This window comes from Prionailurus bengalensis, chromosome C2 (genome assembly GCF_016509475.1).
Source record: "Prionailurus bengalensis isolate Pbe53 chromosome C2, Fcat_Pben_1.1_paternal_pri, whole genome shotgun sequence".
Taxonomy (NCBI): domain Eukaryota; kingdom Metazoa; phylum Chordata; class Mammalia; order Carnivora; family Felidae; genus Prionailurus; species Prionailurus bengalensis.
Genome location: NC_057350.1, coordinates 76,471,322 through 76,497,314, shown reverse-complemented (window position 1 = coordinate 76,497,314; position 25,993 = coordinate 76,471,322). Strand labels below are relative to the sequence as shown.

At 35.6% G+C, this 25,993-nt stretch overlaps 1 protein-coding gene across 3 annotated transcripts in view; it reads right to left on the bottom strand.

The window, feature by feature from the left end:
• Positions 1-25,993, bottom strand: part of FGF12 (fibroblast growth factor 12) — a 559,298-nt gene that overhangs the window by 166,777 nt on the left and 366,528 nt on the right. For all 3 annotated transcript variants that reach the window (XM_043594581.1, XM_043594580.1, XM_043594579.1), the window contains one exon: positions 19,240-19,343. In XM_043594581.1, the coding sequence (XP_043450516.1) occupies positions 19,240-19,343 (104 nt within the window). The remainder of the gene's footprint in view (positions 1-19,239; positions 19,344-25,993) is intronic.

Below are 25,993 nucleotides of genomic sequence, written 5' to 3'. Positions count from 1 at the left end.
AGTGTAATCCATAAATATGTAAAATAGATTATAAAAAAATAATATACAAAGGGTAAAAGAAGAGAATAAAAAGAAAAGCACAGTATAGCTGCTAATGCAAAGAAAGTCTGCCTCTGTAATGTAGACCATGGGGGAAAAACCAAAACAAACCATAGCTTGTAGCCCTCCTATTAAGATTAAATCCCACATATTCAGTTTGATACGGTTTCAAGAGTGACTTCGGTCAGGCTCCAAAGCTTTTCCATGTGTTTGAAGAACACTGGAAGTGAAAGTAACTGTGGTGATAGACATCTATCACCTCTGCGGAGGTGCTGGGTGAGCAGTGGGTAGGAGAGTTTTCAGGAAACCGGTAGATAGAAATGCAAGAATAAATCAGACACAGACTTTGCCTTCAAGATGCCAGTCATGTAGTTCTGGGGACAAAAGTACAAACCAAACATAAGGCAGAATAAAGAGCTGTAAAGGGTACAAACAACATACTATAAAAGGATAAATTAAGCAGAATTGAGTTCTTCAGTTTCAACATGGTGGAGGTATCCTGGCTCTTACAGAAGAAATGGGAGATTAATAAGCAAAACTAGAAGAAATAGGCATTAGAACTGAGTGTATGCAAAGGTGAGATATAGGAAATGACTCTAGAAGAAAAGAAAAAAAAAGAAAGAAAGGAAAGGAAAACATGTTATAGACAGAGATGAAAATGTAGATGAAGCAAGAGAGTTATGTTGGGGTCAAATGGTTGAAGATCTTTGAAGGCCAAGCACAGAATTCTGGGTTTGATAGTGCAAGTTACTAGAATTCACTGAAGTTACTAGAATTTGGAAGGCATCAAGTGGCCAGTTTACCTTAAGGATGATGAAATAAAAAATGGGGCAAAATAAGGCCCCTTCCCGAGTCTGCAGGGATGATTTGGAAGAAATGAGAGAGCAGAAAGTACAAGAAAGCACAAGGATGAACATTCGTACACACATCACTATATTTCTACTACTATCGAAACAGATAAACAATACATTTTCAAATGAAAAATATATATACTACCCTGCAATATCTTGTACCTTGCCAAGTTTCTTGACATTTTATGGAGGGGGAGGAAGAGAATACTACATTTATTGGATGATCTGAGAGTATTACCTATTATTTTTAAATTCCTCCAACAAACCATAAGGTAGATATAGTGCACTAGATTAAAAAAAAAAAACATAATAAAGAGGACTCATTAAGTAAATCACCTAAAGTCAAGCAGCGGCAAGAAAGAAATTACAACTTAAGTGTGACTGATTCCAAACACTGTTCACACTACACCAGACTGCTCTACCACAGCATGAGAAGTCTTTAGGGTGGTTCAAGCAGAGACTGAATGACTATACAAGGAATCAATTACCAAATGTTATTTTAGTCTAAATTATATTGAAAGTTTTCAACTCTCTTAAAACTCTTAATGCATCTCAGGATTTGTTTTAAAGCATTTCTATTTTTTGTTCTTTTTTTTTTTAATTTTCAGATGGCTTGAATTAAACTATACAAGGCTAACTAGATGTAGGATATTTAAAATGGTAAATCTTTTGAAAATGAAATCTTATCCAATTCACTGAGTGAAAGTAATATTGACTGACCCAGCCGCTGGCCTTGAAAACAGACATAATGAATGCTGTAATGAACACAAAAGAGTGATAGTAACATAATTGTGACAATTCCATGAGATAATAGCTGGATTAACAGCCATGCTTCATGAAATAGGCTTCTATTATGACTTGAGATGTGCTTATCATAACTAAAAATGACGAAGGTAAAACAAACTAAACAGAACAAAAGATACATGATGCCCCTCAACTGTATGCTATTTTAGTTTCTTGAAAATGAGCTTTGAGTGCTTCTACCATAATACGCATAAAATAAAAATAAATATTTAATTCCAAAAAGTATATCTTTATGTATATTTCTTTACATATTCTAATGAGCTTCAAACTTCAGTTAAAGCTTGTTCTAAATTTTCATATTCAAAACTGCACCATAATTTGAAATTTCCAAATGTGTACTAGGAAGTAATATGCTGTGCTGCAAGGAACTAAAATGTGCATTGTTAAATAGATGCATATATGTCTATACCTATTCCTATTAAATAGCCCCAAGACGCAATTTTAAGGTACACAATGTTCAAGAATAACTCACAAAACATATTTAAAGTGAGTCAAAGAGAGGAAGAAAAAATAGATTCGGTGATTTAAACATATACCTATCCAAAGGTACTACCTTATTAACAAACAGATATGTATAAGTTTTAAAGCCCCGAGACAATAATAATTTAAAGGTACAAGCTCAGTAAGGAGCGCCTGGGTGGCTCAGTCGGTTAAGTGTCTGACTCTTGATTTCAGCTCAGGTCATGATCTCACAGTTCATGGGATCAAGCCCCAAGTCAAGCTCTGTGCTGGTGGTACGGAGCCTTCTTGGGATTCTCTCTCTCCCTCTCTCTCTCTCAAAATAAATAAATTTTTAAAAAATGGGCGACTGGGTGGCTCTGTTGGTTAAGTGTACAAATCTTGATCTCAGCTCGGGATATGATCTCTAAGTTCGTGAGCTGGAGTCGCACATCAGGCTCTATGCTGACAGTGCAGAGCCTGCTTGGGATTCTCTCTCTCTCTCTCTCTCTCTCTCTGCCCCTTCCCCACTCACACTCTATCTCAATTAAATAAACTTATTTTTTTTTAAAGTCCAAGTTCAGTATGTAGATTCAAGTACCACCAGTCCCAGCAAATATTAATCTTATTATAAAAACTCTTCTTTCATAGCTAGTATTTTGTGGTCAAATTCAGTGGTGTTTACAGTTGTAGAACACCGCTTCACAATGAAAACACAGATTCTACTGTTTCCCTCCTCTTCCTACGTTGTGCTTCAACACCAGAGTGTTATAATTGTATCACACCTCTCCAATTGTGAGGAAATTCACACCTTTGTGTTACTTTAAACAAATAAAATATACAATTCAATTAATGTGTATTGAATCCTTTATGGGGGAAATGATCTTATTTACTTTTAATTTCTATGAAATCATGATTGAGATTTTAAATATAATTAGCTTTTTTTCATAATAGCACTATTGAGATAAGATTCATATACCATTCACCCATTTAAAGTGTATAACTCAATGGATTTTACTATATTCACAGAGTTGAACAACCATTGCCACAATTAACTCTAGATTACCCATTACTCATTTAGATACCCATTCTTCAGTTGATAGACATTTGGATTGTTTCCACTTTGGGGATATTATGAATAATGTTGCTATGAATATTAGTGGACAAAAGTTTTTGTGCAGACCTATGGTTTCATTTCTCTACTATATACCTAGTAGCAGAATTGCTAGGTCATATGGTAACTCTATGTTTAACCTTTTTAGAACCTGCCAGACTATTTCCCAAGTGGCTGCCTCATTTTACATTCCTACTAGCAGTAAATAAGTGTTCCAATTTTTCCATATCCTTGTCTACACTTGTTATTATATTTTTTAATACAGACATTCTAATGGGTATGACATGGTGAGTACTTATGGTTTTGATCTGCAATTTTTAAATTGAGCCAAAAAGAGGAAAAAAATATTCTATGACTTAAATATATATATCCTTGATAGCTAGAGTGTTGAGCATCTTACCATGAGGCTCTTGACTATTCATATATTTTCTCTGGAAATATGTCTAGTCAGATCCTTTACACACTTTTAATTTGGCTGCCTTTTTATTATTTTAGTTGTAAGAGTTCTTTATACATTCAAGATTCACATTCCTTACCAGATATATATGACTTGCAAACTTTCTGCCCTTCTCTGAGTTTTCTTTTCACTTTCTTGATTATGTCCTTGGAGCCCAAATGTTTTTAATTATGATGAAAACAAACTTACCTATTTTTCTTTCGTCTCCTATGTTTTGGTGTCATAGCTATGAAACTACTACTTAATCTAAGGTCATGAAGATTTAGCTCTATGCTTTTTTCTAAAAGTTTTGTGGCTTTAGCTCTTACACTTAAGTCTATGATCTATTTTGAGTTACTTTTTCATATGTGGTATGGAGCGTTTAAAATATATATTTTCGGGCAACATGCTACTAATAGACTTCAAGGTCTTAGATAATGCCAATGAAATCTTTTTTTAATAACTAAGAAAGTTCCTGAAAATCCCTTGGAAATATTAATAAGAAAAAACATTCATTAAATAGCATACAAATTTAAAATAAATATACAATTTATTCCTGGATTTTACATAAAAAAAGAGTTAAAATACAAAGATGATACAAATAACAGAAAGAAATTCGTGATGAGGGTTAACTGTAAAATTAAAACTGCAGAAAAAATACCAAGAAATAGCATGCATTGTGTTTCTATCAACCTGCTTTTTTCTTTTATGACCCTTAACAATTTCATTCTTTTATTACAGTGTGAAAGCAGTGTCTGTCTTTTTCCGCTTTCATAACTAGAGTACCCAAAATAGTACTCAGCACATAATAAGTAAAAATATTTTAAATCAAATAGATAAGCAGATAAAAACGAATATGCATTAAAATTCACACTTCACTTCAGATGCAAGAATTATGATAGAAGGATAAGATAGAAACAGTAAGGTTTACAAATACTTTGTTCCTATCACTGCTTTGCACTTATTTTTCCTCTACTAGTATTGCTATTACCCTGGTGTAGTGCATTATTCTCTTTCTTTTCCTCCTTTAAAGATTTTAGCTTGAACATCATCTCCTTAAAGACATTTATATGGCAACCCTGTCTAAATTAGTTTCCTCTGTTATTCTCTATTACAGAAATAGATTTCTCTCTCATAAAGCTAATCCTGAATGGAACATTTTCATATTTATGTGTTTACGTGCTGTCTTGCTCCCCCACTACAGTGGAAGTGTTTTGCATTCCATCTCAAGTCTCTAAGACAATGTGTGCCACTTTACCAACTTTAAATAAATAGGTAATAAAATATTGGAGAAATGGGAGCTTGGAAAAACACTGCTGTTCCCTGGGTTTTGAGGAACAGCTATATTGAAACCATAGGCAAACACACCTTTGCAAAGTAATGCTATGTCCTTGGTGGTGGCTTTCAGTTCTCTCATGACTTTTCACCATTCCAGAGAGAGAGAGAGAGAGAGAGAGAGAGACTTTTCCCATCAAATGAGACAGAAGAATGGAAGTTGAAATAATAATGCAAATCCCTCATTGCCCTAGTTATAGAACTAAATTTCAGAGGAAATATCCAGCCATGTGCCATGAAAATTGAATACGCAGAAAGCTTCTGTCTCCAAATCCCAGGTGAGTTCTAATCTATTTGGACCTGAATAAAATTACAAGTAATCTCTCTTCCTTCTTGTCTCTAGAGTTCAATATTTAGCTTTCCTAGTAGTAGTTCATAAAAATTTTAAATAATATTTATTGTGATTCAAAATATCTTAGGTGACCTAATGAAGAGATGACACATGTATATGTCCTCTTTAATCTGTTCACTCAGTCTCTGTCTCTGTCTCTGTCTCTGTCTCTGTCTCTCTCTCGTTCCAAAGTCTTGCAGTAAATATATTTAGATTTTCAGTCTGGAGAGGTTTGGCATTTGTCAGGTGCCTACCTGCTATCCATTTTCCCCTTCATATTATCAGAACCTTGTTTTGATATATATGACCAGGTATATAGCTCAAAATTAAAAACAACAACAACAACAACAATCCAGATATTTACCTTCACTCACTGCACCTAGGGGTGATTATGTGACATAGTTCTATACTCATCGCTGGATATAGTTTATGGACATTGCTAGCATTTCTAGGAAAGTGTGTTTTCCAGATAAATGCATTATATTTCTCTGTGCCACTTTCTTTTTTACTCACAGGTTTTGCACCTACACTGTTACTTCAGATGACCCACTGAGTCATATTTAGGACCATGTGTAGGGTGTTATTACATAATTAATCCCAAATCCTAATCCAGGACTTTTATGAGGGTCAGTTACTCTCAATAACTACACTAAGACATCATGCATAAACTGGAATTCTCCTGGATGAACCAGGACATATGGTCACCCCGTGGGAGATTCATGTTCTCAGTAGCCTCAAAATAAAGTTCTTTCTTTCCAGTTAGAAGTGGCTGACATATGTCACTTTTGACATGTACATTTCCATGCAGCTAAACAACTTCTCCAGTTTACTAGATTTTAAAATTCAGTGGTACAGAAACAAACTTTAGTGTACCATAAATGCAGTACTCTGTAGGCTTGAAGTCTCCTCGAAATGTAGCCCTTTGGTCTGTCCCTGTCTGCTGTTATTCCCATTTGGCTACATAACACACTGTTTTGTTGTGGTGGTGGTTTTTTGTTTTTTGGTTTTTTTTTTTAATATTCTTTTTCTCAGAGCTGTCTGTTCAAAAAGCCAACTTCTCCACAGACCTGGTCATAGGAACGACTGGCTTCTGTTTCTCTGCTTCACCACATCTCTCTCCCATTCAAATCAGTTGAAAATTGACTTTTTATATTCCCTTTGCATTTAGCACTCATCATGCCTTTTTCTTTTCTCATCCCTGAAGCATGAAGATATCATGGCCTATAGTCCTATTTTATGTAGATTTCCCTCTAAGCGAGTTAAATAAGGAGACATTTTAAAGAAGGAAGGTCCCCAAAGTTGAAAAACTGCCTCATGCTGGGGATGGGAGGGTTGGGGGTGGAGAAAAATTGATCCATATCTTTTGATGATTTTTTTTATCACAAACTAAGAAACATTTACATATGAAATTACTAATTCTCACACTGGTTTCTGAGAGGGAAAGGCAAGGGAAGGCACTAATAATGACAGAGCATCTCTTTTGGCAATCAGCCTGGCCCAGCAAGCCATAGTAAAGCTATAACTCCTCAGAAGGAGAGCACTGGGTAATTTACAAGGAAACTGCACCTAGAAGGTTAGGAAATTTCTCCAATGATACAAAGAAAGTAAGTTATGGAACTATGACTCGAACCCAGTTTTATTTCTAAAGCTTGCATTCTTTTTTTTTTAATATGAAATTTATTGTCAAATTGGTTTCCATACAACACCCAGTGCTCATCCCAAAAGGTGCCCTCCTCAATACCCATCACCCACCCTCCCCTCCCTCCCACCCCTCATCAACCCTCAGTTTGTTCTCAGTAAAGCTTGCATTCTTAAATATTATTTAAAACTGATTCACTAATGGCTAAAGGAATGCAACCTAGAAATTTCACATAAATGAATACGTGTTGGTCTAGCAAGGCAGAAGGGAAAATATAAAATTCAGTATCATTTTCAAATGATTCAACCAAAGGTCTTCATTAGTGCTGCCTTAGAAGCTTAATCCTACTTTTATTTTTCAATGAAAAATGTTATTAGAAACATATATGCTAATTTTTACAATTAAGGCTAGCCCTGGAGCTAAAGTATTAATATTTTCCAGACATTATACTCTTATAATAAAAACAACACCGCTTACTATTGAAAATATAGTAAGTTAAAGATGGATGCTTACCATTATTCAATCCTTACTGAAAGTAAAACTAATGATCTGTTGATTCTTCCTAAAGAAAGACAGCCTAATTCCAACAACACAAAAAATCATGTCACATGTTTGCAAGCAACAGCTGCCAGATTCTTGGGCTGCCATGATTGAATATTTCTTTTTCTTTTTCTTTTCTTTCTCTTTTTTTAATTGGAAAGAATACCCCAGTTCACTTAACTAATATATATGAGGGTAAAAAAATAGGCAAATAAGTAATTTTTCTAGGTGCTACAGCCAGAAACTAACCTAAAATGAAAAATAAATGTTACAAAATTCAAGAAAATCACATGTGTATGGAAGAAAAAATGTAAATGTGCTAAACTGAATATTTAACAAACTAATTGCTAAACAAGGCTTTGTGATTTGGTCTTTGACTTCCTTCTATCCAGGTGCCATTCAACTCTATGATTCATTTGGCAGTAATGGCTAAGGTACTCCTTCTTTCTCTTCTCTTCTCTTCTCTTCTCTTCTCTTCTTTCTCTTCTCTTCCTCTTTCTTAAATATTCAGGACTTTTCAGAGAAAGTACCTGCTCCAAGAAATAGTTCTGCATATGCCTCATATTTCAGAACATTCCATGAGGAAGTCAGTTGATGAGGAAATTCAAATTCTAGAGTAGATAATATTTTGTACCCCCATTCTACATATTTTTGTGTAAAAAAATCTGCCATTTCTTTTCGACATAAAATGGAAATCTTCCACTGAAAGATGACCTGAAATGACCAGACTGCTTCCCAGGAAGAAGCCCTGGCCAATCTTTGTTCCTCTTCTTTATAAGCAGTATTTGGTACAGAAAGGAAAACATGACAAGATCAGCTCTTAAAATGACAACACAATACCAGGCTCAATGCATAGAAGCATGCAATGACTCTTCTAGCAAACTTTCCATGTTTCAACAGTACCATCATAGCCTATTCACTGTGGAACCAGTTAATTGAACTAGAAACTGTATAGAGACAAAATCAACACAATTATTACAAAAACCATTAAGACCAGATGGCCAGTGAATTATTTGCAGAATTAAACTGCATGAACTGCATCCATTAACTGATTCAATAAGATTTTAACAGATACCCTTACATGGAAACTGCAGTCCTCAGTGCTATACGATGTATTAATATATATTAGGTCTAATCACTAACTTCAAGGGGTTTAATTCTGATAAGACAGAAAGGACACAAAAAACAGTAATTCTAACAAGAAGAAAGGGAATATGCAGATAATGTCCCATCAAGGTGCAAAATATGCAAGCTATGTTTGTAGAAATTTTATTTTGCAGAAATTGAGAAAAGTTTTATTGGGATATTCTGTTTATAGTGAGAAGCAAAAGAAATTCGAGAATAAAAAGTGCTTTTCTCCTATTGTCATTTTGTGGGCATAAAATCATGCTCCCCTTTTAGCTTTTAATGTTGGTCTTCTCCTTTTCTTCTTCCTCAAAGGCCCCTCCCATGTTTCTCAATAACTCTTGACTTAGTCAAGTCAGTACCTTATCACAATCTTGAGATTGCTCTTACCGAAGCACCAGATTTAGGCATGTAATTCTAAATAGTGCAAAAGGACATGAGTCCATTAAGAAATTTCTCTCTCATTCTTGTCGTTGTCACTATTGCGGTTGATACCTATCAACAAAGCCATCACAAACAAGGTAATAGGCTGCTCTGATTTTAATATAATTATGATTTTGACATGTTGTAACAGTAAAGAGTGACACATCCTTAATTTCAACAGCAAACAAGATGAGCAATGTTGATTTAAAGAATGAACACTGAACTAGGATTTCCTTTTCTTGACCTACCTCCCTTGTACTGAGCACCCTTATTTTAGTCACATAAGCTCTGTTTCCCAAGTGTATCTTCTGTCCTTCAGTGGCAATATCACAGTCATTACAAGGCCCAGATGAGACTGTTTATCTGAAAGCTCAATTAAAAATTGAGAAAACAGGGGCGCCTCGGTGGCTCAGTCGGTTAAGCGTCCGACTTCAGCCAGGTCACGATCTCGCGGTCCGTGAGTTTGAGCCCCGCGTCAGGCTCTTGGGCTGATGGCTCAGAGCCTGGAACCTGTTTCTGATTCTGTGTCTCCCTCTCTCTCTGCCCCTCCCCGTTCATGCTCTGTCTCTGTCCCAAAAATAAACGTTGAAAAAAAATTTAAAAAACTTATAAAAAAAATTGAGAAAACATTCTACAGTGGAAAGGTAGATTATATATAAGGCCAAGGGCATCATGGTATTATGGAAATCTCATAATTTCTGGAGTTAAGACCTAGATAATAAGTTTTCATTCTGTTCCTCACTAGGATGGACTAAAGTCAACAAGCGTCCTAAACTGCAGCTTTTCATCTATATTTAATAGTCCATTGCTGGCCTTCACAGAGCTGCTGTGCAAATTACATATAAATCTAAAAGCCTCTACGAAATAACAAAAACTAAGCAAACTATATTATTTGTACCAGCACAGTTATTAATACTGCCGCTATGACTATCACTGTTAGAGCTACTCTTGTGACAGCTTACAATATTGGTTATGTATTAGAACATAGACTGACCTAAAGCAGTTACTTTATCATTGATTTAGTTTCAAATATAATTGATATGGATTAAGGCAGTGTTAAGCAATTCAATTTGTGTTTATATAATTTGACCTTCATTAATCCCTTAGTTGAAAAAAAATCTTAATAGTTTATAAGTTAAATAATTTAGATTTTAGAGATCACTGGTACAAGGTCAGAACATTATCAATATAATTATTTTAAGTTTATTAAGTAAGTAAACAATGGTTATAGTCAGAAAAGCAAGCCTTTTTAAAACATTTCAATTATTATCAATCACTAAAATGCCAGTGATGTGTGTGCTAAGTGCATTGAACCATTCATTTAAAAAGACCCAATACTTTCAGCCTAGTTACAAGTCCTAGACATGTTTCAAGCTATTCAAACTGCATTCTTACTAAGTGCAATTTCCTAGACTCAAATGTCAGGGCTCCCAAATTGTCCAAAGCACCGAATTATGTTTTTACTTCCCAAATGATGATATACCAGATGTTACTCTCATAACTTTCTTTTCTTTCATCATTTTCTTCTTCCAAGCTGAAGAAAGAAAAGTAGATCGTAGGCAGAAGTGAGGTATCTTATCTGCTATAACAAAATACCACAGACTGGGTGGCTTAAACAGCAGACATTTATTTTTCATAGTTCCAGAAGCTGGGAAGTACAAGATCAAGGTGCAGTCGGATTTGGTTCTTGGTGAGGGCTCTCCTTCTGGCTTGCAGACAGCTACAGTCTCATTGTATACTCACATGACATCATCTTTGTGTGCTTACAGAGAGAAAAAGTTCTGGTTTTTCTTCCTCTTCCTTTAAGATGCTAATACCATTATATGAGTACTCCAGCCTCATGCCATCATCTAAACCTAATTACCTCCCCAAAGCCTCACCTCCTAATACCAACATATTGAGATCAGAGCTTCAACCCATGCATTTTGGGAGGACATGTTTAGTTTATAATGGGGTAGGACTGGAGACCAAGTCAGAGGAATATATTAATAGAATATTGCATTGACTTCAATTATATAGGTGTGTATACAGGTAAAGAATTTAACCTTTAATCCAAAAAATATCTGGCATTTGCCCTCGGCTTCTGAAAATTGATACTTATTTGCCTAAGGGCCTTAGGCTAGCCAGAGAGAAACAATATGATTTAGGTTTAGCACTTCCAGGAGCCTGAGGTCAACCACATGGGCAATCATTCAATCAATCTTACATAATGTAGTCCCAATAAAAACTCTTAACACCAAGGCTCAGGTGAGTTTCCTGACTGACAGTATTCCTTGTGTATTGCCAGATATTGATATCAGAAGAGTAATACATTCTGATCCTACAGGAAGAAGATAAGAGAAACTCTGTATTTGGTATGCATGGTATGTGTACCTATGTACTCTACCCTATGTACTTCTTCCCTTGGCTTCCCTGTATCATTCCCTTATAATAAACAAGAACCACAATTACAATACTTATAAAAGTTTTCAGTGAGTTCTGAAAGTCCTTCTAGTAAATTATCAAACCAGAAAGTGGTATTGGGAACTACCCCAGACCCAAACTTAACAATTGGTGTTAGAGGTGAAGGAGGTCTTAGAGACTGTATTCTCTAATTTTGTATTGACCCAAACTTATTGCAACAGGTAATTATTATGATAAGTTAAAACTCTAGGAAGACAAGGATTTTGCCTATTTTTACCCTCTTGCATATGCTCACTACATAGTATAATGTCTAGTATGTGGTAGAATTCCAATAAATATATATTGAATAAATTTTAGGTTTATTGAGGTTGACTTTGAGGACAAAGCAGCATTTGTGCTGTGGACTGTAAGATCACCAATGTAATCATAGTCAATTATTCATCTGTTTCTCCATCTATACTTGGAATGGGCAATTCTTTAAAAGTCCACATGTTTATTGAGAGCTTTCCTTTATCAGAGAATGTACTCAATGTTGTGATTGGGAGAAATATATGGCCCAAGTAGCAAAGATGACTATGATATAATTCCTTCCCACTAGAAAAACAGACAATAAGTACTGTGATATTAAAGCAGAAATAGCATCTAATTCTTACCGATATAGGTAATGGAAAGAGGTCACATATCAGTTAAGATCTGAACTGAATTACAAGGAAGGTTAAGAATTACATAGGCACAGAACAACAACAACAACAACAACAAAGGCAAATATAGCAACATCAATGTAACTATAGTAGTATTACTTTTATCCTTTATATATTTTATTACACATATGATTCTATAATAATAATCTAAAATATGTTATCACCAATTTTTAAAAATTTTTTTAACGTTTATTTATTTTTGGGACAGAGAGAGACAGAGCATGAACTGGGGAGGGGCAGAGAAAGAGGGGGAGACAGAATCGGAAGCAGGCTCCAGGCTCTGAGCCATCAGCCCAGAGCCTGACGCGGGGCTCGAACTCACGGACCCCGAGATCGTGACCTGAGCTGAAGTCGGACGCTTAACCGACTGAGCCACCCAGGCGCCCCTGTTATCGCCAATTTTTAACCACAGTTTGAAAATAATCTGACTTTAGAAATTTACATCAAACAATGCTTATCTGTAATTGTTTTTATGTATGCAAGGCTCAGTTCAAACTACTCTAAATATATAAAGATACCAATCGTATAGTAAATTTATAGAAAAGAGTAGAAAGAGGAGATTCAGACTATACCTTCTCTGCATGATGAAAAAATGCAACCCTCCCCCATTCCCACACAAACGCCTTTAAGCATTATGATAATTTGAGAAAATTTAGGTTGTTTTACAAGATTTTTCAAAATCATGTAAACCTCGAAGAGAATGAAATATCAACACTATTAAAATTCAAGTCAGTTATAACCGGTTAAATAACAAAAATGTTAACATTACAGGCACCATCTGAATAAGGTAAGATTTGTAGGAAAATCTGTCTCAACAGATTGTGACACAGCAGTGTTTCCTGAACTACTAAAGAAGGTGTTTCAGGAACAGAAGTTTCTAGCATTTGTGAGCTTCTTTTGTGTGGGAAAGTGATGCCTTCTAGAACTTTTATTTACTCAGTTTTACAAAAAGTATCATCTAATGCCATTAAAAAATTTTGGGGCTTCCTTCCAAAAAGGCACAATAAATAAAAACCAAGGAGGCAAAAGAATTATACACTGAAAACTACAAAACACTGCTGAAAGAAGTTAAGAAAGAACAAATAAATGGAAAGACATCTGTGTCATGGATGGATTAGAAGATTTAATATCGCTAAAATGTCCATACTACCCAAAACAACCTTCAGATTCAATGTAATCTCCATAAATCCCAATAGCATTTTTTTTTCAGAAATAGGAAAAAAAATCCTAAGATTTAGGAAAAAAATCCTAGTCTCACAGCATTCTAAACAGTCAAGACAATCTTGATTTAAAAAAAAGTGGTGGACTCACACTTTCTGATTTTAAAATATATTACAAGCCTATAGTAATCAAAATAGTGTAGTACTAGCATAAAGACAGACATATATATGAATGAAACAAAATAGAGAGCTCAGGAATAAACTCTCACATACATAGTCCAGTGATCTCTGACAAAGGTGCTAAGACTACATAATGGGAAAAGGATAGTCTCTTCAACATATAGTGTTGGAAAAACTGCGTACCTATATACAAAAAAATAAATACATAAAATTGAACCCTTACATTATGCTATATATAAGAATTAACCCAAAATGGATTAAAAACCTAAATGTAATATTAAATTTGTAAAGTTCCTAGAAGAAAACACAGGAGAAAAGATTGATTTGGCAATGATTTATTGGGTATGAAACCAAACTCATAGGCAATAAAAGTAAAAATGGACAAGTGGGATTACATCAAAGTTACTGCACAACAAAGAAAACAAAGTGAAAAAGTCACCTTCAGAATAGGAGAAAATATTTGCAAACCATATATCTGATAAGAAGTTAATATTCAGAATATATAAATAACTCTCACAACTCAACAGCCAAAAAACACATTTAAAAATGGGCAAAGGACTTAGGGGTGCGTGGGTGGCTCAGTCGGTTAAGTGACTTGGCTTGGGTCATGATCTTGTGGTTCATGAGTTCAAGTGCCACGTCAGGCTCTGTGCTCCCAAAAATAAACATTATTTTTTTTTTAATGGGCAAAGGATTTAAAAAGACACTTCTCCAAAACTGGCCAACATGTATATGAAAAGTGCTTAACATCACTAATCCGAGGGAAATGCAAATCAAAACTACAGTGAGATATCACCTGGTATCTGTTAGGTTGACCACTACAAGAAAGAAAGAAAGAAAGAAAGAAAGAAAGAAAGAAAGAAAGAGAGGAAGTTAGAGGAAGAAAGAAAGGGAGGGAGGGAAGGAAGAGGGAACGGAAAGGGGGGCAGAGAGAGAGGGAGGGAAGGAGAAAAAAGGAGGGAGAGAGGAAAAATAAAAGTTAGCAAGGATATGGAAAAATTGAAACTTTTGTCCACTTGTTAGGAACGCAAAATGATGCAGCTGCTATGGGAGCCAGTATGGAGGCTTCTCAAACAATTAAAAAGGAAATCTTTTCAGATGCTACAACATGGATGAACCTTGAAGACATTACACTAAATGAAATAAGTTAATCACAAAAAGACAAGTATTATGTGATTCCACTTATATGAGGTATCTAAAGCAGTCAAACTCAGAAACTGAAAGTAGAGAGGTGTTTGCCAGAGACTGAGGGGAAGGGGAAAAGGGGAATTATTGATAATGGGTACAGAATTTCAGTTTTGCAAGTTGAAAAATTTCTAGAGGTCTGTTGCACAACAATGTGTGCACAGTTAACACGACTGTAACGTATACTTAAAAATGGTTAAGATGGTAAATTTTATGTTTTTACTATAATTTTTTTAAAAATTTAAAAAGAGGAAAAAAGCACGAGTTCAGACTATGTTGGCACCCACACTGCTCGAAATAGATGGCAATGATGAATAAAATATAAAAATGTAAGATCTAAATGACATAACCAGGTTCAAAGCAAGTTAAGTATCCCTATGGAATGCAGGAAGACACTAAGCAGTTTATAGCTGCTAAGCTCCATATCGTGAAGTTGGTGGTGTGCCTCTGATCAAGTTCATGGGAACAAAAGCCCTCTGTGGAGGATGGGGACCAAAGTATTATAAGAATGCTCAGAGAGATAAATGAGTTAATAACTTTCTATAAAAAGAACAGATAGTAAAAATAGGAAGAAATCAATCAAGATCAGGTAGATATTACTTGGAAACCATTAGACATCCAAAAATGAAAAATACATAGTGATTGAAATCACAAATTAGATGGCATTAATTCTAGAGTAGGTAAATTTGAGTTTCTAACATAAGTCGTTTTGAGCATTATCAGCATCGAGATAGAGAAGTGAAATGTACATGGGTTAAGAGTTAAAATATCTCATAACTGAAGAAATATGCATCTTTTTATTAAAAGTGCATTCTGAATTTCTAACAATGTAAATTAAGATAGATTCACAACAAGATATTATAGTCGGATTTGCAGAACATGAAACATAAAGAGATTTTTTTTCCTATATAGATTACCTACAAAGGAAAGAATATTAAACTGATGGCAAACGTCTCATATTCAACAATAGATGTCAGAAACCAATGGAGTATAATTTTCAAAGTCCTGGGAAAAATACAGGTCTACTAGAATCCTATAACAATCTGAACTATAATTTATGATTGAAAGCAAAAAGAAGGCATGTTCATGGACACCAGGACAAAGCGAATTCACCACCTACATAGACCTCATATCCAAAACAAAGATTTCTTTGGGCCAAATTTGATACATACACAAAACCAAAAACTATATGCATAGAAATTATTTTAAAGATTGGTAAATTTAACTATTATCTGTAGAATAATAACTAATCATGCATATGATTTTATTTTAAAGTTTCACTAATCAAATTGGCAAGAAGGGTGGTGGTGTTTACTAGGCAAGATGACATCCTAAGGTCAACCAGCTGTTTGGAATGCAGACAGAAACAAAAAAATATTGAGCATATATAATGAGTATATATAATCTTATATACTTATAAATGCATGTTAAAAAGTAAGGGTAAATCACTAAAGACAGAATCATAACCTACATTTACAAACTAGTGGAAGAATAAAAATAGAATAGAGAAAAGTGTCAACACAAGGAAATAAAAAAAGAACACAGAAGCAAAAGAAAAAAATATGAACTACAATGGCAACAACAAATCCAGATGCATCAACAATCTTACTAAATGCACATGAATTAAATTCAGCTATCAAAACACAGATTTTTCAGAATGGATCTTTACATTTTAGCTCTATGCTACTCAGCAGTCACTCCATCTTAACCACTCTTTCCTGTCTCCTGGTGACAGGAAGAAATCAGAAGTCACAAGGGAATTAATTCCTAGTTTTAAAATGAACGCAAACCAGGTAAATGACACACCGCTGGGACTCTAAGTAGCTTCTTTAAGACCTGTTGGGTTTGGCTCCAGCCACACATCAGCCCCCTGTCCTTGCCACATACCAGATATGGACCCTGTTGATGTGCCTAACTATACTGTTTAGCATGAATGAAATAGGAAACGACTTAAAAAAAAAAAACGCCAAGTTTTATATACACCAAAACACCTCAAGAAAACTTGTGTTAATAACCTGCTTTTAACTCACCACCAGGCCCCTGGCTGTGCTGGTGCTATCCTGCTGAGGCATACCACATAGCTGAGCAGTACTGTGTTTGTGATGGAGCCTTGATGTTCAATTCTTTTTCAGGTTTGCCTACCCCAGGATCAGCTCTCTCTAGTCTTATAATGAAAGCCTCAGGCCTATGCCTACTGTTTAAAATTAAACACCAGGGTGCCTAGGTGGCTTAGTCAGTCAAGTGTCAGACTTCAGCTCAGGTCATGATTTTGTAGTTCATGAGTTCAAGCCCCCATCAGGCTCTGTGCTGACAGCTCAGAGCCTGGAGTCTGCTTTGGATTCTGCATCTCCTTCTCTCTGCTCCTTCCCCCTCTCAAAAATAAGTAAACATTTAAAAAATTAAATTAAATCAGATTAATTGAATACCAACACTTACTCCTATTAGTTCTATCCAGAGAGAGGATGATTTTGAAAGTAGGAATCCTGATGATTTTTGTCAGCAATGGCATACTTATAATTAAAGGAAAATTGTTCTCAGTAGCCTCTACCATAAGAAGGGAGAAATTAGGTGATTCTTGGTATGAAGCAATAAAAGAAAAGGAAATTGAGTATGTGGTTACCCCAAATAGGTAACTCACCAGGTAATTATTGGCAGTCTAAGGCATTTACTCCTTTACAAAAAATCACCTGCAGTAAAATTATCTAATCAGGAATTTCTTGAAACCCCTCCTATGGGCTCAAGACCTCTGTGCCTTACCCTTAATTCTGAGCAAGAATGATAAAAAGAATGCATTTCTGAACATGCTTCAGAGTATGCAGTTTACTTAACTCCTACTGAATATCCAGGCTCCTCTCAGGAACTTTGAGATTGCACCCAACAAGGGAGACCTCTTTACACTTGGATCCCCTACATACACACACACACATGCACGCACACGCACACACACACACACACACACACACACACACACACACAGGCTCCTACACACTGTGCTCTGCCTACAGTACTGTTGTCAGACTTTCTGTGTTTTTCTTCTTCTAAAACCTTTGGAAATAAACTCTGGTCCAAAGATCTGAACTCTGTCTTTTTTGCATAACTGATAGTTTTGGCTCTTTGCTTGATGACTGGTTAAATCCCTAAAGTCAATACTATCCTAAGATTATCTCCATGTTTTAGTTTGTACTACAGTGAAACATTTTTTTTAAGTTTAACTAATTAGAATTACTCAAAACAACAAGCTTTTATATTTTTTGCTACTTTTAATTCTTATATTTAAAATATAAACTCATAATAACTGGACATTAAGAACTGTTAGAATTATGTCACATTAAAAATGAAAGATCATTTTTGTTTTAACCAAAAATGTGTTTACCTGTAAGTATTATATTGAGCAGAACTGTTGAAATAATATATATGTACACATCTAGTATATGAATGCAAATTCAGATCTGAGTATGCTCGGTAATAAAACAGTAACTTTAAAAATCTTAATATGAATGGCAGATGTATTACTAAAAAACAAGCATAGTACAGCAGAGATTCATTCAACTGAATATGGAAAAAAGTTTAAAAACAATTTAATATTTAATTTAGAATCTAGTAAGTAGAACTTCCATTTTCAAGGATATCTCTTCATGAACTTCAAATAGGCTATTTCCTTATGAGAGAACAGATATATATATCTGTATCTATATCTATATCTATATCTATCTATATCTATCTATTCAGTGCAGTCACATTTTCCCAATACATAAATTATTATCTTGAGAGTCAGACAGGCATTAGAGGAGAGTTAACTACTTTACAATATGTCAGTGCTCATAATGTAGCTACTGATACTACCTAATTTTGTCAGTTTTGGAAATAAAAGAGATGTTAAATAACCCAGTGTCCAACACCCTCACTTTAAAGGTCCAGAAATTAAGCCAAAGAGGGGGAGGTATCTTGTCCGAAGAGAAATAGTAACTGAAATATAAGTAAAACTCAAATGTCCAGCCCCTAATCTAGACCTCATTCCATAAATTCACATCATCTTTGAAGTGATGAGTTATGCCAGGAATCTGATATATTAGGTACTGAAAAGATTTATTCAATATAAACAAAACACAACCTATTCTGAAAGTTTTTCTCCACAACAGGACACAAAAGACTCTCTGAAGACAAACTGAAGAATTTAACTGCATAAGCCATCCTCTGTGCTTACAGGAGAAGTAATAGGAGAAAGGAAAAAACGTCTTACCCCTTGAATTAAACAGAACGGTAAAATTCAAAAGATCAATTATCCTCTAGAAGTGGAAGCCAGACAAAGAGAATTTATATTGCATAGACAGTAACTAGGTCTTTCTCAACAGGGCATGATCCTTTGCATTGTAAATTATAAAATCTTAGTAAAATCCTGACATTGGGTCAGAAAATATAAAATGACTTCGACTTCTAATTTTCTTCCATTAAAGAATGGTTACTCCACTACCTGTCAACACCAGTTTATGTGTGCACACAAGCACATGCACACGTACACTTTCCAAGGTACTTACTGAGCTATAGAGATAGCCTTCACCATTCATGGCCACATAGAGGCTGGCCTTCACCCCTTGGATGGCCACCACACGCAGGCCCACGGGAATTAGATTGAAGAGGGCTGAAGAGGAAAAAAGAAGACAGAGAGGAAAAAATCAGTGACCTTTTGAATAAATCATCCTGCCTCTTAAGAGGACTCTTTTGAGAATTCAAACCTATGAACTGAAATTAGTAGGGAGAGAGAGGGAGACTGAAGAGGTCTAAGGGTGGGGAGAGCAAGCTTCTTATCTTTGCACCACTTTTAATTACCTATGCGACCTCAGGTAAATCAAATAAACTCATCTGTAATAAAGGGGTAACATTAGAAGGTCTCAAAGGGCCCCACGTTTTTGCTTCACAAAATGAACACATACTCAAACAGTATAATATGATTTTTTCAAACAAGTAAATAATTTGAACCAAAACATTCTCAATAGTGGAAAACATAATTGCCATCATATGTAATAATAAAATATGACCTTTAAAACCTATGCCAACGCTTCTTGTTTTCAGATCTTTCCCTGTTGCCTTGAACATTGTCTTGAATACAGAAGATAAACATAAAAATCACTGACTCATTCTTAGCTACATTGGTAGAATGAGAGCATTTCTTTTTATAGTTCAATTATTTTACATGTAAATGTAGATATGTAAACAGATGTATCTCTAATTGATAGCTTAAGCTGTAATAGACATATATCTCAGAAAACACACACACACACGTATAAATACATGCACAAAACCACTAAAACCATTAAAAATTAACTTGTTAAACTGAATTCAGTATCCCGTGATGAAATGAGAACAGGTTTGTGGTCTTTAAATATTTTGGTTGTCCATCACTGAACAATCTATATGTCTACTTGGATAAGGTATTCAAATACCAGAAAGAAAAATAAGAAGATAATCTGTTTTTCTTCCAACAATATATTTTGATGAATTGCATCTTCCTAGCACTACTCTAGTTATTGTTCTGATTACAAAATGAGCATAAGCATTAACATTGTCTCTTCCCTGAAATAATTTGTAATACATAAGGGAAGAAAGTAATCATATAGTCAGGCACTACAGATGCAACATGGCTATGAACTAAATATCTCACAGCTTCATGAATAAAAGAATATATCGGTAGCTCACTTTATCATCCTAGTTTAGTTGGAAATTTTTATCCCTCTTTTCTACTGATAAAATTTCCATCAGTTCTGGTCATCTTCTTAGTGTTGAATTTAAGATGTATGTAAATCCAACCAAGGGCTACCTGGAATGACTGATTATTCTGGGCTTTTCTCAATGTAGAATGGTAAGCTAACTAACCACACACACTCATACACACACACACACACACACACACACACACACACAGTTTGACTTCCAGTCAAATGTTCAGTTGATGGGTGTAGAGGATCAAGACTTAGACCACAGGTTACTACAGCAGGTTTCAATTCTTAGATGCTTGACATTGGACCAGTTCCTTTCCTCTTTATTTTTTTTTTTAAATTTTTTTTTCAACGTTTATTTATTTTTGGGACAGAGAGAGACAGAGCATGAATGGGGGAGGGGCAGAGAGAGAGGGAGACACAGAATCGGAAACAGGCTCCAGGCTCTGAGCCATCAGCCCAGAGCCTGACGCGGGGCTCGAACTCACGGACCGCGAGATCGTGACATGGCTGAAGTCGGACGCTTAACCGACTGCGCCACCCAGGCGCCCCTCCTTTCCTCTTTAAACCTGTTTCTTCATTTGTCATGACAGTTGAGACTAAATCTTATAAGATGCTCAAGAATTATTAGCCAGCTCAATTTGAATGTGAACTGTTTTTGTTCTTCACACTGTCCTTGTGCTACTGAAATAACTTAAGAAGTACAAGACCTTAAAGTCTACTTGGGGAGAGAAAGCTAAGACATATGGAATAATCTGATACAGTGTATAATTTATTTCTATAATTAAATATAATATATGCATTCTATATATATTTTCTATGTTACAGAAGTTCAGGAAAATGGAAGATCTGTGTGGCCTGAAATATTCAGGAAATGTTTCACATGGAATATGGAACCCAGGTTGACACAAAGAAAGGGCAGAATTTGAGTAAGTCAAGAACAGAAAAACATTTTGGGGGGACAGGCGGTTAGGTGATTCGGGAGGATAATGTGTGTGTAGATCAGTAGATGGGAAGATTTGATTCATACTAGGGATAAGTGAGAATGAATACCACATAGATAAAGTAGGGATAAACATCCGAATGTCTGTCACTCTAATCTTAGATATCTAAACTTTGCCAAATGGAAAACAAGAAGTGTGACGCATAAAGATTCGAGCAGCAACAGATTACAAAAAAAGTGTGAGGTTTGCAGACAACATAGTTTCTAAAGTAACCACTCAGAAGCTACATGGCTTTGAGCCATTCATTTAACCTCTGCTTTATTTTCCTATCTGTAAAATGAACATAATAATTGTTACTGCAGAGTATTTATAGAAGAATCAAATGTACTATCAAATTCTTAAAAGTGTTTCATAAAAAGAGAGGTGTTCTCTCTATATAACAGTTATTTGTCATTAATATATGTCTTCTGCTTGTCAAATAAGGTTACCTTAGGGCATGATGTAAAAACTGACATCATCTCACTGGTATCTATTGAGTTTATATTCAGAATTGTTTAATACTTTAAAAAATAATACTTCATTTTTGTGCAACTCTTAATCTTCAAAGTGTTAATAAATTCATCACTGTATTTGACCCTCAACCACGAACACTATGGAGCATTTAGGACAGAATGATTATCCTAATTTTAGGAAGACAAATAGGTTCAATGTGGTAACCCAAGTGAAACTCTACCTGAACAAAGGTTTTCTGGCTCTCTCACATGTGTTTCCTCCTTCTTTATTTTTAAGTTTATTTTCTCCTAATATCCATTCTTGCCTTTTCACAAAGTCTAAGACTACTTAGCTACCTTTCCATACATATCATGCAGCTGGGTGTGGCTGTGGACTCAGTAATGGCCAAAGAGATGTTGGCAGAAGGGTCTCTGCATAGTTGAAGACTCTTTCCTTAAAGACAGCTTGTGGGGGGGCGCCTGGGTGGTTCAGTTGGTTGAGCGTCTCATTCTTGATTTCTACTCAGGTCATGGTCTCGTGGTTCATGGGATTGAGCTCTGCATTGTGCTCCATGCTGACGCATGAAGCCTGCTTGGGATTCTCTCCCTCCTTCTCTCTCTGCCCCTCCCTGACTCTCACACTTGCTCTCTCTCAAAACAAATAAACTTAAAAAAAAAAGATAGCTTATAAGTTTCCTTCGCCCTCTTCTCAACCATCTGCCTTACTGTTGTGTGGACTGGGATGGGGGGCGTGGTGGCTGGATCATCTGAGGCCATGAAAACAAAGACTACCCCCCCCCCCGGGAGTGGTGGTAGGCAACCTGGAAAGAGTTGGGTCTCCGAGGACTTTGGGGAGCAATGGTACCAGTCCAGCAATTACCTAGGGTCTGGCTTTTATGGGAGAAAAATAAGGCCTTGTTATTTTAGTCTGTGTAATGTGGAGCCAACCGTAATCCTAACTGATAAAGGAAGCAGAGTGAATATGTAAGGTACCAACTAAAGGAAGGTATTTATACATTGTAAATAAATGCAACTACTGGAAAATATTAAGTTCAGTGAAAATTCTTATGAGAAAGAACAATGAAAACCAACATTGTGCAGAACATCTTTCTCACCTAAAGATTTCTCAGGACAAATGCTAAGAATATTGATCCATCTAACTGAAACAGTCATAACAAAGCAACTAGAAAGCTTTTCATACCTGAGGACAGTGTGAAAATTACTAAAGCCAGGCAGGGACAAAAGCAAGAAACTGTGAAAGTTCTATGCAAACCAGAAAGTGATAATGGCTTTTCAATGGTATGCTTTGGGAGATTTAGCAAGTCTATAAAAAAATCAGTAAACATTTTGGAATTAAATTTTTAGTGGTAAAAGCTAAAAACTACTCTCTTTGGGAAGGTCTGCATCTGCCTCCTAAAATCTTGAAAAGTGGCATATGACTTACTGTTATCTATTATTTATCTTCATTGTAGTGCACAGGCTGTAACTCACAGGAGCCCTCTGCTACTCACAAGAATTCCTCCCGTGTCTCCAGTCTTCCTCTCCACCCTGGAAGCTACAGCCCTAACTCATAGGAACTGGGCCACACCATTGTTCCAGTCCCTGGAATCTACTCATGCCATTTTCCTGCTTACAACCTCTAGGTACTCTACACTGACTATGGATGGATCCAAAGTTTCTACTCTGATCCTCAGCACCCTTTGCAGTATGGCTTCAAATGGCATTTCCAGTTTATCACCTGCTACTCACGCATTCCATTCACCAAAACCAGCTTTATAGAGTTTCCCCGTTTCCCAAGTCCCCCCTTGATCTTTAAGTAGGCTAAATTTTCTTTTCTTTCCTTTTCTTCTCTCTTTTTGAAAATCTGTCTTTACTATTCAACCGCACCATAAGTTTTACCCAAACCCTTGAGATGGCTGTTTCTTTTTCCATAATTGTGTAATTCATCAGTATATCTTTATAATAGTATTTCAGACATGGCATTATAGCCATTTGTTTACACATCTGTCTCCATCCCTAAAATGGAAGACTTTTCAGGGTAGGTCTCTGCAATTTCTACCCCAGTTATATGTACATATCTTACATTCATCAAATGTTATTGATTATAAGGGTCATGAAAAGACACATTTCCAGAATTTGTGGTCTTCTTATTGGAATAAAAGTGCTTTTTCTTTTTTTTCTTAAGATCAACATATTTTTAATATCAAAAAGAAATTAAAAACTTAAAACATCTCAGCCTGAAGATCAAAATTATATATAGTCACACATTTCTGCTACATGGCATTATTTCCTCTAATATATTTACTTACTACTTCTAGTAATTTGATCTTCCTCTTCCTACTCTTTAACCCCATGTTTCTGCTTACTACATTCTCTCTGCTTGGAATGCTGCTCTCCCCATATCTTCACACTGAACCTCCTGCCATGCTTGACATGACACACCAAATACCAAGTGCTTTCTCTCACTCCTAAGCTGCCCTAGTCCTGAATCTAGACTGTTTTCACCACAATTTATAATTTTCTTCCTTAAAAAATATGTTTCTGTCCTAACCACAACTAGAATGTAAGCTCCCCAAACAAATATCACATCTAAACCACACCTGTATAATACAGAGAGTAGAGAGTGGGAGAGGAAGAAAAAAGAGACAGAAACAGAAGAGAGAGAAATACACACACACACACACACACACACACACACACAGAGAGAGAGAGAGAGAGAGAGAGAGAGAGAGAGAGAATAAACAGGGTAACATATATCCTATTTATATTCAAGATCCCAGTAAACATTTGCCGAAGACTATAATTATAAGCCAAAGAAAGCACAAGCATCGAATATGATATTCAAACATCTTCTCAATTTTGTCCTTTCCAAAAGGAGTATCTCATTCTAAACCTTTATGTAAATCTGACTCTTATATTTTGAAAACTGAAATAATGGAGTTGGTATTCTTGGGATCCATAACAAACCCAATTACTGAACCACATGGAAAAAGTATATGAAAAAGGTAATGAAGGGAAAGGATAGTTTCTTCAAAAAATGGTGCTGGGGAAACTAGACTTCCATATCCAAAAGAATGAAGTTGGACTTATATTTTATATTACACACAAAAATAACTCAAAATTGATTAAAAGTCCAAACATAAAGCATGAAACTATAAAACTCCTAGAAGAGAATATAGGGGAAAATGTTGACATTAGTCTTGGCAGTGATTTCTTTCATATTAACACCAGAAGCATAGGCCAAAAAAAGCAAAAATAGACAAGTGGGATTACATCAAACTAAAAATCTTCTGCAAAGCAAAGGAAGCAATTAACTGAGTTAAAAGGTAACCTGAAAAATGGGGGGGGGGGAAACCATATCTGCAAAACATATAACTAATAAAGAGTTAATGACTTACATATATAAGTGTCTTCTACAACTCAACAGCAAAAATCCAAATAACTCAATTTAAAAATGGTCAAAAGACTTGACCAGACATATTTCCAAAGACAATATATAAATGACCAATAGGTACATGAAAAATGTTCAGCATCACTAATCATCAGGGAATGCAAATCAAAACACAATGAAATACCATCTCATACCTGTTCAAATGACTACTATTTCTTTTACATTTTTTCAGTTTATTGATTTATTTTTGAGAGACAGAGAGAGAGAGAGAGAGAGAGAGAGAGAGAATGAGCAGGGGAGAGGCAGATAGAGGGAGAGAGAGAATCCCAAGCAGGCTCCATGCCACCAGCATAGAGCCTGATGCAGGGCTTGAACTCACGAACTGTGAGATCATGACCTGAGCTGAAATCAAGAGTTGGATGTTTAACTGACTGACCTACCCAAGAGCCCCTCAAATGACCATGAATAAACAAATAAATAGATAAATAAATAAACAGTGTTGACAAGGATGTGGAGAAATTGGAAGTGTGTACCACCAGTGGAATGTACAATGGTGTGGCCAATATAGAAACAGTACGGAGATTCCTCAAAAAATTAAATGCAGAAGAACCACCATATAATGTAGTAATCCCACTCCTGGGATATATGGAGAAAGTTGAAATCAGGATCTCAAGAACATATATGCCCTTCCATGTTCATTGCAGCATTATTCACAATATTCAAGATATAGAAACAACTTAAATGTCCAT